This window comes from Diplotaxodon limnothrissa, linkage group LG15, assembly GCF_057381915.1.
Source record: "Diplotaxodon limnothrissa isolate DT_005_m linkage group LG15, D_limnothrissa_male_GT1.1, whole genome shotgun sequence".
NCBI classification, from domain to species: domain Eukaryota; kingdom Metazoa; phylum Chordata; class Actinopteri; order Cichliformes; family Cichlidae; genus Diplotaxodon; species Diplotaxodon limnothrissa.
In genome coordinates this window covers 44,727,621-44,740,494 of record NC_140610.1, presented here as the reverse complement: position 1 = coordinate 44,740,494, position 12,874 = coordinate 44,727,621, and the positions used below count along the sequence as shown (strand labels likewise).

At 42.5% G+C, this 12,874-nt stretch overlaps 1 protein-coding gene across 1 annotated transcript; it reads left to right on the top strand.

The window, feature by feature from the left end:
• The first annotated feature begins 36 nt into the window (after window positions 1–36).
• Window positions 37–11,068, top strand: LOC146618124 (protein arginine methyltransferase NDUFAF7, mitochondrial-like). Its single transcript, XM_085372943.1, has 11 exons — window positions 37–49; window positions 286–365; window positions 481–641; window positions 1,003–1,083; window positions 4,002–4,112; window positions 4,213–4,426; window positions 5,350–5,408; window positions 5,942–6,055; window positions 8,232–8,375; window positions 10,038–10,211; window positions 10,691–11,068. Exons 2-11 carry the CDS (start codon window positions 287–289, stop codon window positions 10,913–10,915), a joined length of 1,362 nt encoding a protein of 453 aa, XP_085229069.1. The 5' UTR covers window positions 37–49; window position 286; the 3' UTR covers window positions 10,916–11,068.
• The last annotated feature ends 1,806 nt before the right edge of the window (window positions 11,069–12,874 follow it).

The following is a 12,874-nucleotide window of genomic DNA, read 5'->3' as shown; positions in this document are numbered from 1 at the left end:
GTGTTGCTTTAACGCTTTTGCACGGGGATGGTGCAGCGTTTGACCTGCGGTAACTTACACACGGATATCCATAAACGCATTCAGACGTTTTTATCTTTTGTACCAGGAGATGAAACGTCGCCTCCGACGGCAGGTTTCTGTTGTTTTTGTATCCTTAAAAACAACAGAAACCTCGTAGTTGAAGCTAACCGGCTAGCCGCTGTGCTGTCAAAGAGCAGAGTCTCCCTCCATGTGGTTAAAGTAATATCCAGTAATGAGGTGGTTCTGTTCTTTCCTGTGAAGCAGAATGAGGGCTCTTCTCTGTGTTAAAGCACAGCAGCTGCTCAGCAGAGGTTTTATCCACCCTGTCAGGCCGGCAGCAGCAGGTGAGAGGTCAATCCAGATAATAAATTCAAATTCAATTAATAGTTTATTAGTGTAGATAAACATGGGGACGGTATGAGATTTTAAATGTATGAATTGAATGTTTCTGTGTGACAGTGCGATGGCAAGCAGCCCCTTCCAAACTCTTCTGCAGCTCTGCACCTGATGGAAACAACAAACCACCCTCCATGCTGCGCCACCTGACCTCTAAAATAAAAGCCACGGGGCCGATCCCTGTGGCAGAGTACATGAGGGAGGTGCTCACCAACCCTGTGACGGTACAGAATGATTAACTCCACCTTAAGTGTGTGCCAGAGTACCACTTGCAGGTCATGGATCAGAATTCAAAAGCAAAGCTTTTGTTCACTTTTGAATCCTCTGACTTTACTATAACAAATTTAAATAACCCTTATTTCTGTCTTTCTGGGCCTTAGTTCAGTCTCTCAGGTCATCCTCTGTCTGTAACAAACTTAAACTCAAATTATGAACACCCAGACCTCACAGTGACTCCTGTGGTCTGAACTCTCTGGGGCTTTGTGGTAACCACCAATCCAATGATAGTGTTAGCATGTAAAAGCAGCTGCTGGTTTTCCTGTTTTTAGTGAGTATCTTTTCCTTGTTTGTTTTCCCCCTTCTCAGGGTTATTATGTGAGGAACAACATGCTGGGACCTGAAGGAGATTTCATCACTTCACCAGAAATCAGCCAGATCTTTGGAGAGGTGAGGCTGGAAAAACCCCTCAAACTTTCAGTTTCATTCCACATGATGTTTCCACTCAGCCGGCCTCTGATATACACTGTTCACATCAGGTAAACGTGTCTTTGATCGGCCTTCGTCGGTCATTTTACTGTTAGCGGTTGACACATACTTCATCAATAGTAAATATTAGGGGTGCAGCGATATTCGTATCGATATTGAACCGTTCGATACAGTGCTTTCGGTTCGGTACGCATATGTATCGAACAATACAACATTTGTAATTTATTTTATAAATTTTCCTTCTGACGATGCTGTCTGTGTTGAGCGCTCAGTGAATCTGTGTTCGACTACTCCGCCTAGGCTGCACTGTCGAGCGCAGATCCACTGAGCGCTCAACACAGACAGCATAGTCAGAAGGAAGAGCGCAGGGCAAGCTAGCAAGACACATGGACCTCCCCCACCCTCATTCAGATCTGGCGTTTGGAATTATTTTGGTTTTCATGTGACGTATGACCCTGAAGGTAAGCGAGTCATGGACTAAAGTAAAACAGTATGTTGGATGTGCCATGCAATGCTCAATTACATTGGTGTGAACTAGTGTGTTAGCGCAGTTAGCTCGTTAACGTGTTGGCCGTCTAGCCCCATGCACGGAGCGATCGGCGGTAGCTCGTTAACGGAGATTTGCCGTGTTGTGGCGTTAAGGTCATTTCAACGAGATTAACCTGAAAGCACTAGTGGGAACACAACGAATATGACTGCACATTTACGCCGACATCATCCTAGTGCAAAGACAAGTGGAAGCAGACAAAAAAAAGCAAGCATGCTACTAACTTTAGTCGAGTCATTTAGACAGCTGTTAGCACATGATTCTCCTTATGCTGCTGAGAATATAGCCCAGAAGAAGCGGATAGTATAGCTTTTATTTTGGAAAGAGCCATTTCTCTGTAATAAACTCTCTTTTCCAAAGATGAGTGATTCCTCAATCAGATACAGGGCTTGCAATATCGCTAGCCCGACGTCCCGGAGCTAGCGATTTTTTTTCAGTCGGGCTACCAAAATCTATCTCTTCCCTGCCCGTCGGGCTATTGTAGGAAAAATATATGTCAATGCTTTTGCATTCTTTCAGAAATGTAGCTGGGTAATTATGTCATTGGCATCGGTGAGCCACTGTCAATATGTGACATATTGAAGTCGCGTTTGAATTTGCGCTTGTTTTTTTGCTTTCACTTTGCAATCGTGTGAACTGTGTATAGAGAGCGACAGCACTGATCTGTGAGTGATGATAATTTGTGCACCAATTCCTCTGACATAGTCTTATTAATCGTTAGCTTACTATGCAAACATGACGCAGCAAGCTTAAACATGTGAGAGGTTGATCGCGCAGAGAATCGCTGAGCTTATGTGCGTGAGCGTGTAAAAGCATTTCAGTTCTGCTGAGCCAAATAAGACAGGTCAGGGTGAAGAAGTGACAGCCAAAGAAAAGCTTACCACAAAACGGAGAAGTTATGACAAATCAGACTATAAGGCAAAAAGAAAGTGCAGCTTTATGGTTTCATGGACAAAAGAATTTCTGTGGCTGCAATATGATGAGCTAAATAACCAGGGCTGCACATAAGTGGTCCGCAGGTGCGCATTCGCTGTCAAAATAAAAAACACGCACAAGGGTTAGGGTTAAATTTAAAAACTGTACTTTTGAGTTAAAATATATATTTATAATTTTAATAAATGACAAATTAAAAATGCATGAACATTTTTTTGTATCGAAAAAATATCGAACCGTGACACCAAAGTATCGAACCGAACCGAACCGTGAATTTTGTGTATCGTTGCACCCCTAGTAAATATGTTCCAAAATATTTTCAATTAAAAATTAAAATAGGCCCATTAAAAATTATTATTAATTGGTTTTCAGTTGTTGTGCGTGCTGGGGAGAATAACAGGATGGTCCTGTGTCATAGATATCATGATATGATGCTTTTATATCATGTAAAAAAAAAATTATAGCGGTATTTGCAAGTATGGTATAAAATGACGCAGCCCTGTTCTCACGGCACGTGGGATCAGCTTCTAGGTCAAATGCTGATAGATGACGATAAATTCCTGCTTCATTGGTGCTCCGATCGTGTCAGAGCTGGTCACAGTTTGTGGGCTTCTGCTTGTCCTCTTGCTTTTTGAGGAATGAACAAAACTAAAAACGTACTTAAAAAACGAGATCTTCCAGCAATCCAGGAGTCACACGGAAAAAGTGATGCCTCAGAGGCTCAAAGAGTTTGGAACTGAGATTGTGGCTTCAAACACCTATGGTCGGTCAATGCATTTTCTTAGCACAGAGGCTAAGTGAATACAGTTTGTGAATACAGACTTTCAGTATGAATGCATATGATGACTATGAATGTATAATAAAATACATACATACTTTATTTTAAAAAAAATTTGGCTCCTACCGAAAAGATAAATCACAGGCAGTGTGGTTTTAAAGAAGTTTTTTTGTGAGTTTTCCTTTGTTTAAACCCTGGAATACGATAAGTATGATGTGATCAGGACAAGAAGACAGATGAGTAAGACACCTTACAGTGAGGGCTTTTGTGTTTTTTCATGCTGCTTGAAATCAGTGTTCATGTGCAGTAAAAAAAAAGTTCCTTTTGCATAAAGTTCAGCTGTTTAATGTCACAGACCTGGTGATCCAGGTATGAAGCTCTCTGCACCGTGTTGTGTCTGTATTGTGCTGTTGCACTGTTTGTTTGCCATTTTCACACACTTGCACTTTATGCGGTCCTGTCTCTACTGTTATGTGTAGCACCATGGTCTTCACTGTGTACTGTACTGCTACATATGGTGGAAATGACTTGACTTTCCTTGAAAGCAGCACGTTTAGATTCAGTAAGATAAGAAAACTTTGTGCTTCTCCTGCTGGTTCAAACATGTTTGGTCTCCTCCAGCTGATCGGAGTGTGGATCATCAGTGAGTGGATGGGAGCTGGTCAACCCAAACAGCTGCAGCTGGTTGAGCTCGGACCTGGAAAAGGATCGCTGGCGAGTGACGTCATCAGAGTACGTCAGCCAGGCTTAACGCTTTTCTATGAAAGACTAAAGATTTCACCCCAAAGTGGAAACATCTGTGTCATCAAGTTGCAATTTTTTCTCTCTTCAGGTGTTCAGTCAGTTGCAGTCGGTGCTGGGCGGGGCCTCTGTGTCGCTGCACCTGGTCGAGGTGAGTCCGGCTCTGAGTCTGCTTCAGGCTCAGAATCTGACGGGAAACCGCAGCCAGGAGGCAGACGCAGAAGATGATCTGGTTTACCGTCGCGGAGAAACTGAAGCAGGGCTACCGGTGTCGTGGTACCGCCGGTTAGACGATGTCCCGACAGGTACACCGGAGCAGAAAGCAGGCTGTGGTCGTACTGGTTTATATGGAACAACTCCATGCCACAAAATTAGAGAACCTGAAGATGTTAGCAGGGTGTTTCCTGGTTAAAGTAAGCACATAAGCACAGTTAGTCCATCTATAGTTTAGGAGTTTGTGTAAAAATGACAAATACCTGAAACTGGTTACCAAAGTCATTGTTTTGTTTTATGAGTGTTTTGGCCATAGACATTTTATGTTTTGAAGCCAGATTTGACAAATGAGGTACACTGCACACTCATCAAACATACCCTACTTTAACATCAACACTAAATTAGACTGTTAATCACACATTAAACCTCGTGTTTTATTCAGTAAGACTTTACTAACACCGAGTCCATAAGGTCATTAGGAAAGCCTCTGCTTGTGCTTCAAATGAAAAGTTGGGTCATTACCTCAGAAATATCTTTACAATAAGAAGCCATTCTGCTACCAGAGGAGTCGCCCTCTGGTGGACAATAAAAAAAATGCAGGTTTGAGGAAGTGTTCCCTGTTTTTATATACAGTTTATGGTTTTGACAGTGAGTATTTTCAGTGCTGAATTGATCTGAGGACATCAGGCTTCAGGCTGATACTGTTACTGTTTCCATTTGAGTTCTTTATGTGTTCGCTTTTAATCTCTATTAAAATATGTTTTTTCACTTCCGGCGCCCCCCGTGCGTGGCAGCCTGTTACAGCAGCTCCACTCATTCTGCGCTTCCTTCTTATCTCCTCTTTACTTTCTCGTAATTTTTTGTAACTAAAGTTTTAGCAGTTAGATTATGTAATTATGGGCTACCGTTTTGTGCTAGTCTTGGTTGTCTTTCTCTGTTTTTATTTAACAAATTTCCCACGTGTGGGACTAATAAAGGTTATCTTATCTTCATTGAGTTTTTCCTCTTCTTCCAGGATTTAGTATCTTTGTCGCTCATGAGTTCTTTGACGCCCTGCCAATTCACAAATTCCAGGTGAGATTTAAAAACACAGTGTGTGAAATATTTATGTAGCAATAAAGCTTTTTCTTTACTGTCATATTAGTCCTTAAAGTCCTCTGTATACTGTGGTCTTGCATTGCATTTGACTACACTGTCATGATTGTTCCTACCACCAGATGGCACCAAATCAAAACACAAGAAGTCCATAAAACTGTGTTTAACGGCTGTATTTGGTGAAAGATAGGCTGTTTATGTGATAGGTTATTTGTGTAATTTAGCAGCAACTGTTCTTTGATTAATTTTTCCGTATCTGAGTTTTAGCAAAGTGAAAATTGGTGAATCTTTGTGTTAACAAGAAAAACCTGTAGCGAAGTCATTATGCTCTGCTTTAAGTTTAAATAAAACCATATGAAAAACAGATTTCATGTCTTGTGCAAAGGTTTCTGAGTGGCTGTTCCTCTGATGTTTGCTGTTGACGCCTGCAGCGCCCTCATAATAAGAACGCCTTTCAGCTGTTTTGTCCACAGAGGCCCATCTAAACATGTCCGTTTCTCTGTTTGGGGCAGAGGACGGAGAAAGGCTGGAGGGAGGTGTTGGTGGACATCGACCCAGAGAAGCCGGACACGCTGAGGTTTGTCGTGGCGCCGGCTCCGACCCTGGCCTCGACGTCGCTCGTGCAGGTCAGTAAATGTAGAGCTTCTGTGTCCAGGAAAGCAAAGCACACATTTATTAACATCTGCTTTTTACAGTTTCCAAATAAAATCTACACTCCTTTATGGTTACCACATCACAGTTTATTAAGGCCTCTCTGGTTCTTGAAACCAGATAAAGTGGCTCATTGTTTGAATTTTAAAAGTTCAGATGACCTCAAAGAGAAATGAATCCCGCCTTTTATTAAGACCCGCTTCTGCCGAGGAAGACGATGACAGTAATAATGACGATGATGTCAGACCTTTGGCAGGATGTTCAAAGTGTCTGAGCTGAGCTGGAGAGGCCAAATCAAGCAGGCTGTGGATGTGTAGATGGCATAAATGTGGGCAATAAAAAACCAGATGAGGGCTGTAAAACAAACCTCAGAGAGTCTGTCTGAAGAGTCAATTTCCACAACGTTTAAAAGACTGAAGGACATCAGTTTTTAAAGTGGGTGAAAAAAATGCTTTGTAAGTTCAGATAAACCTCCAAGGATATAAAAGTCTGGATGTTTGGATTAAAGGGGAATTGTTTCTCCTTTGCACTGTGGAAAATATAAACACTTAAGTAGATGTAGTTTTGGAACAGTTTGAAGTCATGTGCTGGCTGTTGAGGTGATGAGATTTCTGGCCAGTGGTCTGAATGTCGAAGTGAAGAAATTTCAGAAAGTGCAGGTAAACTGCAGGAGTAATCGTGACTCTTAAGGGAGTATTACTGCTGGAAATGTTCTACAGGACTAGAACTACCCTCCTGAAGGTTCCATTGGTACTTTTGATGGATGCAGCTATCCCGGGTAGGAAGATGTCGAGGACCTTTAGTTGTAAGGCTCTTTTCTTCACTGTGTTAATCAGGTGTGGGGAACTCCAGGCCTCAAGGACCAGTGTCCTGCAGATTTTAGATCTCACCCTGGGTCAACACACCTGAATCAAATGATTAGTTCATTACCAGGCCTCTGGAGAACTTCAAGACATGTTGAGGAGGTCGTTTAGCCATTTGAATCAGCTGGGACACATCTAAAACCTGCAGGACACCGGCACTCGAGGCCTGGAGTTCCCCCACCCGTGGTGTAAATGGTGCGAAAGGTCCTGGTAGTCGTGATGCTCCACGTGGAGGTTGCATAAAATGTGACATATGAAGATCACTAATCTTTGTGCCAGGACCTGACTGACCATCCAACGAACACTAACGTTGTTTCGATGAGTTTACAGTAACCAGACATTTTGTTTGTCCGGGTCAGGAGGTGTAGCGGGTTCGTCAGTCTTTATTTCCTCATTATGGGGCGTCACCCATGCTTGAATGCTGGCTGGTTTGATTGCAACCTGGGAACGATGTCTTGGTTTGCCTTCACAATAGGTGCACATCCCTGTGGGTGGCAAGGGGCTTGGTTCAGCCTTCATGGTGTCATAGCTATGATTATGAATACAAACTGATGAAGCTCATCTGTCGCAGATACAGTCCCCTTAAGATGGTTTGAGGGATCTGCAAGGCAACAGAAAGGAAGAAAAAGATGTCTGTTTACTATTTCTGGCTGATTAACTGACTATAAAAGAAGGGCGTGGCCATCGTAATCTCACCGATTTTTGAAACTCTGTTTCAGCCAGTGTTATTTCTGCGTCTGTAGTGAAGATTCACCTTTTAAATTATCCTTTTCTTGCCTTAAATGATGGATAACTGTACCTGAGGGTTGTTTATGAGGTATCATGGAAAATGTAGGAAGACAAAATGAGAAATTAAGTTCAGCTTTTTTTTAAACAGGAGACGAACTGCTGAATTGAACTCTCCTCACTTGTTCCGATCAAGTTTATCACACTGCATTTGTTTATGGACTGTTTGAAAAAGGGAAAATGTTCAGAGTTCAACAAGACGTCTGTAAGTGTCATTTGTTCCAGTCAAAGAAAAATGAACGCTAAATAAAGCAGAAAAGAAAACATCACATTTGAGAAGCTCGAACTTGAGGAAATTTCAGCTTTTTGATTAATAAATAATTCCAAAAGATGTCCAGTCCACCTTTAAAAGGTGGAAACCTGACCTGTGTGTGTTTACAGTCCAGCCATGTTTTTGTCTCCAGCAGAGATGATAGAGTGAAGCAATGTACTATTAAGTTAGAGTGTGTGTGTGTGTGTGTGTGTGTGTGTGTGTGTGTGTGTGTGTGTGTGTGTGTGTCAGGCAGATGAAAAGCGGGATCATGTGGAAGTGTCTGCAGAAGGCGGGGTCATTGTGCAGCAGCTGGCCCGGCGCATCATAGAGGACGGCGGTGCGGCGCTGATCATCGACTATGGCCACAATGGAACCAAGACGGACACGTTCAGAGTACGACACACGCATCAAGCCCGTCTGCTAAAGCTTCCTGTGTCACATATGTTCAAAGTCAGCCAGATAAAAACGTCCAAGTCTGCATATTGTAAAAAATCCTCAGTTACTGCGATGGATTGTGCCAGCGTGAAATGGAACTGTGGGGCACATGTAGGCATCGTACAGTGGGGCGTGTGTGGGGCACGTAGGGCAGCCCTCACCTAGGGTCTGGGCGTACGGTGGGTGGGTGGGTTGGTACACTGCGGGTCCCACTGTGGGCAGCACACAGTGCAGATGTGCCCTACATGTGCAGCTACTGAGTCCCACTGTGACCCCACCTGGGCCTCAAGGAGGGATTTTTGGGATGTCATTCACGCTAGTTATAAAATTACTGATACCTGCGAATACAACAGAATGGTAAGACTTATTTTTCTTTCATGTTTGGTAGTTTTTATCCAACTACGCCTAACAACAAGAGGGACTGGCCATAGACTGTACACAAAAGATGGAGGTTACCACCATTTCTAGCTATGTTAGCACGCTTTATCATAAACTGTACAGCTGATACAGATACCTGCTAATTAGTGCTAATTAACATACTAATATCATCCAAGAATTTCATCTTTCAACACAGGTAACCTCGAGAGAGGAAGCAGTCTGCCAGAGTGACCACGCCCCTAACTTTAAGCATTAATGGAGTATAAATGTGAATGAACTGGGAAAAAATCTCCCCTATACAGTTCTTTTGAAGGGTGAAGCTTTCCAGAAGCCAAAACAGTTTTTTTGTAGCAGGCTGTAAACATGTTGGACGTTTTTGTGTATGGGAACTGACTCGTTTTTCAAGACAGCCTCAAGTGGACATTAGAGGAACTGCAGTTTTTGTGCACTTAAATGTTGTAGCCTCAGAAGCTGCTGCTAGGCTGCAACCAAAGATTTTTGTTAATAAACTGAATGCTTTAGTGTTTAAACTGAATTAGTAAGTATGAGTATGCAGTTAATCAACTAATAAACAATCATTTCAGGAATAAAGGTTTAGAGCAGCTCAACGGACCTGCTTATTTTACACAACAGTGGTAAAAACAGGTTGACTTTAATGCAGTCTCTAATACTTCCATCAGTATTTTAGGACCTCATGCACACATTTTGATAGGAACAATTCAGAGTTGGATGTATGTTGAGTCTTTAATTTGTCGTTTTTATTGATCACATACAGTGCACTCCGTGTGTCCTCCAGCTGTCGTGCTTTGTAATTCTTTTGTCTTCGTGAGGACCAGTTTGAGGTTTAGACCTTCATGTGAGCATGTTTTGTTCAGCTCTAGTGGAAGGAAGCAGCTGTAGGAAGCAGAAAGGCTCCTGTGCGTCAGGCAGGGGGAAACCAGGGTCAACCGGCCCGTCGCTCCTCTTCCTCAATTCTTCTTCTGAGGTTGCTAAGATTTCACAGCTTTTTTTTTTTTTTTTTTTTTTTACTGGGTTAGAATCGTTTTAGATGGTTAGAAATAGGTTTAGTTTTAAACCTTTTATTCATGCTGTACTTCTTAAACATCCCCTCATGTAGTTTGAAGGAAAAACTGTGTAAGAAGCCGCTACTTAGCTCAAATTTGCTACTGCCACTGTAAATAAGGTTTTGCGTTGAACCCATCATAGGTTTGCTCATCATTTTGCTCCTTTGCTGTTGGTCAGGGTTTTAAAGGTCACCAGCTTCATGACGTCCTCGCCTCCCCTGGCTCTGCCGACCTCACCGCAGACGTGGATTTCAACTATCTGCGGAGGATGGCGGGAGGAGGCGTGGCCTGTCTGGGCCCCGTCACTCAGAATACGTTCCTGAAGAACATGGGTATTGACACCAGGATGCAGGTGAGTCTTCATCACTGACAGATGCCAATAAAAACAATCAGCATGATTTCTTTTAGTGTCATTTCCTCATTTGGTGGAAATCCAACATCAAAGAGTGTGACTCACTGCTCCTTTTTCTTAGTTTCAGGTTAAAATTTGAATACACAGACCTAGGGTGCATTCCCACCAGGTTTATGCAAAAGTTCATTCACGAGTTTAAAAATATTACAACCTCTGCAGAAAAATGCTGTGCAGGGAAAAACTTTCAGCAGACATATTGTCGCCATTTCTGGGCAGGTGAAGCTGTTAGTTCAGTGAAACTTACTTTGTGACAGAACTAAAAAAATGAGCACAAAGAAAAGTAAAACATCGTATGATTGTAAGATGATCCAAAAACATTTTAGTGTTTCTGAGTGACACGCTGTGGCCCACAGTTAGAAAACCAGGATATCAGACACACAGTATGCCCCGAGGCTTTAACCCCCAGTTGTTCTCCACAGATTCTGCTGAGGAACTGCAGCGACCCGTCCACCAGGAAGCAGCTTATCAGCAGCTACAACATGCTGACCAACCCCGCCAAGATGGGCGAGCGCTTCCATTTCTTCAGCCTGCTGCACCCCAGTCGCCTTGCCAAGCCCCAGAAACCACAGGGGCTGAAGCTTGAGAAGAAGAAGAGCCCGGCACCGCTGCCTGTGGCCGGATTCACCGAGCTCAAGTTCGCCTGAAAGAGACGACTTTGAAATTTTGGCTGCCGGGTCAGTAGTGAGTGTAAACAACTACACTGTCCCAAACTTCTTGAACTGACTGCACCACAAAGCAAACAAAGAGATTTACAGAGCTAAAAACGAGCAGACAGCTGCTTCATCACTTCCTTTAAGCCTGTGTGAAATCCAAAATGGGTGAGTCATTAATTAGATTCACTCCTGTAGAGTCATTATAAAGGAGGAAACTATCCAAAAAGGCCAAAACTGTTCTTTTGTAGCTGTAAACATGTTTGTTTCTGCTGTAAAGTTGAACTTTTTAATATGGAAGTCTATGGGGCCTTTTGGAGAAAGCCTCAAGTGGACATTAGAGGAACTGCAGTTTTTGGCACTTTAACTTGGGGAGTGTGAGAGTTTGGACATTACGAAATGTCTGTTGGTTTAAAAGATCATGTTCTGATGTGTTTTAACAAATATTTAAGGAAAACACATTTTGTAGTTTTATGACCTATAAATAAAAATTTCAAAACATTAAAACATTCGTGGACTGTTCTTGTCAGATTTGTCAGATTATGGACACCAGACACTGAATGACTGGATTAAACTGTGCAGCACTTCGGGTCATAGGTCATCTGACGTAGGAGGATCTCGTTCCATTGGTCAGCCGGCTGCCATCCTGCACATCTTGAAGCAGTTAGCTGAGCTCACTGTTGTGCAGCAGCCATTCACAACGAGCCCATCGCTCCTCCGGTAGAAATTAAAAGATTCGGTTACATGTGGTGGCGGTGGGGTCGCTGCTGCCAAAACAAGCAGCGGCCCTCCAGATGAGCGGCGATCGGGTTCAGGACTGGTAATTAAATGATCATTTCCAAACATCCTGCAGATCGCTATCAGCTTTTCCTCTGATTCATGGTGTCCCTCGCTGGAGAGTCTGACTAGTACATTTGGAAGGGATTGCATGATTTCATTAAACCTGTTTTGAGCGAAGACGTTTGAAACGTTTATCACCTTGAATCTGCCACCGGCATCCGAAATTTTAGAAACACTTGTGCTTTTTAAATCCTTGAGATTGGAACAATTCACAATAGATACATCAGACTTTGTGTGTAGCTTAAACAGTCCACCCCAAATTCAAATTCATGCTACATCCAACCAAAATATGTATGTACACGTTGCCCAATTTTAGGGGGAACTTGTTCAGAAAAGACCTGCCTTCGATTCAGTGCAGTGGTTATTTAGAATTATTAAAATAGTAATTGAAAATTGAAAACAAAAACAAAAAAGTAGCAGCAGTAATGTGTATTGATCCAAAACTGATCCGTTCCTCAAGAAATCCACAAACCTCACTGCGAGCAGTTTATAAAAGATCTACACTGAAGATCTACAACCTTCATTAATATTTGTTCCACAGAACATTATTTAACTGAAACAAGTTAAAAATAAATGAATAAAATAAAGATTTGTGTTAGTCTTCATTAATTTGGTCAGATTTGGCATGGACACAGTCGAATCTCAAAATTTGACAAAATCCCCCCCACATGAACTTCATGTGTTCTCTCCAGGTACTCGGGCTTCCTTCCACAGTCCAAAGGCACGCAGTTAGTTGGGTTAGATCACTTGGTGATTCTAAGTTGGTTTGAATGGCGGTCAGTCCCTCTGTGTGTTAGGCCTGTGACCTGTCCAGAGTGTACCCCGCCTCTCACCCACCATAATTATGGTCAATTATTAAACCCACACTACAATTTTTCAAAATAAAAACAAAAATACAAACAAACAAAAAAAGCCCAAATAATCAGATTTTTTTAAAAACATTTTGCCCACATAATTTGTTTCCATCAGTTTCATCTATGTGTGCAGGGTCACAAGGTTTCAGCTGTCACAGGGTGAGACGTGGAACACCTGTCCAGGTCATTAGTTAATCACAGGACTAACCTACAGTCAGTCAGAGCAATCAGTAAACCTAACACGCATGTCTTTGGACTG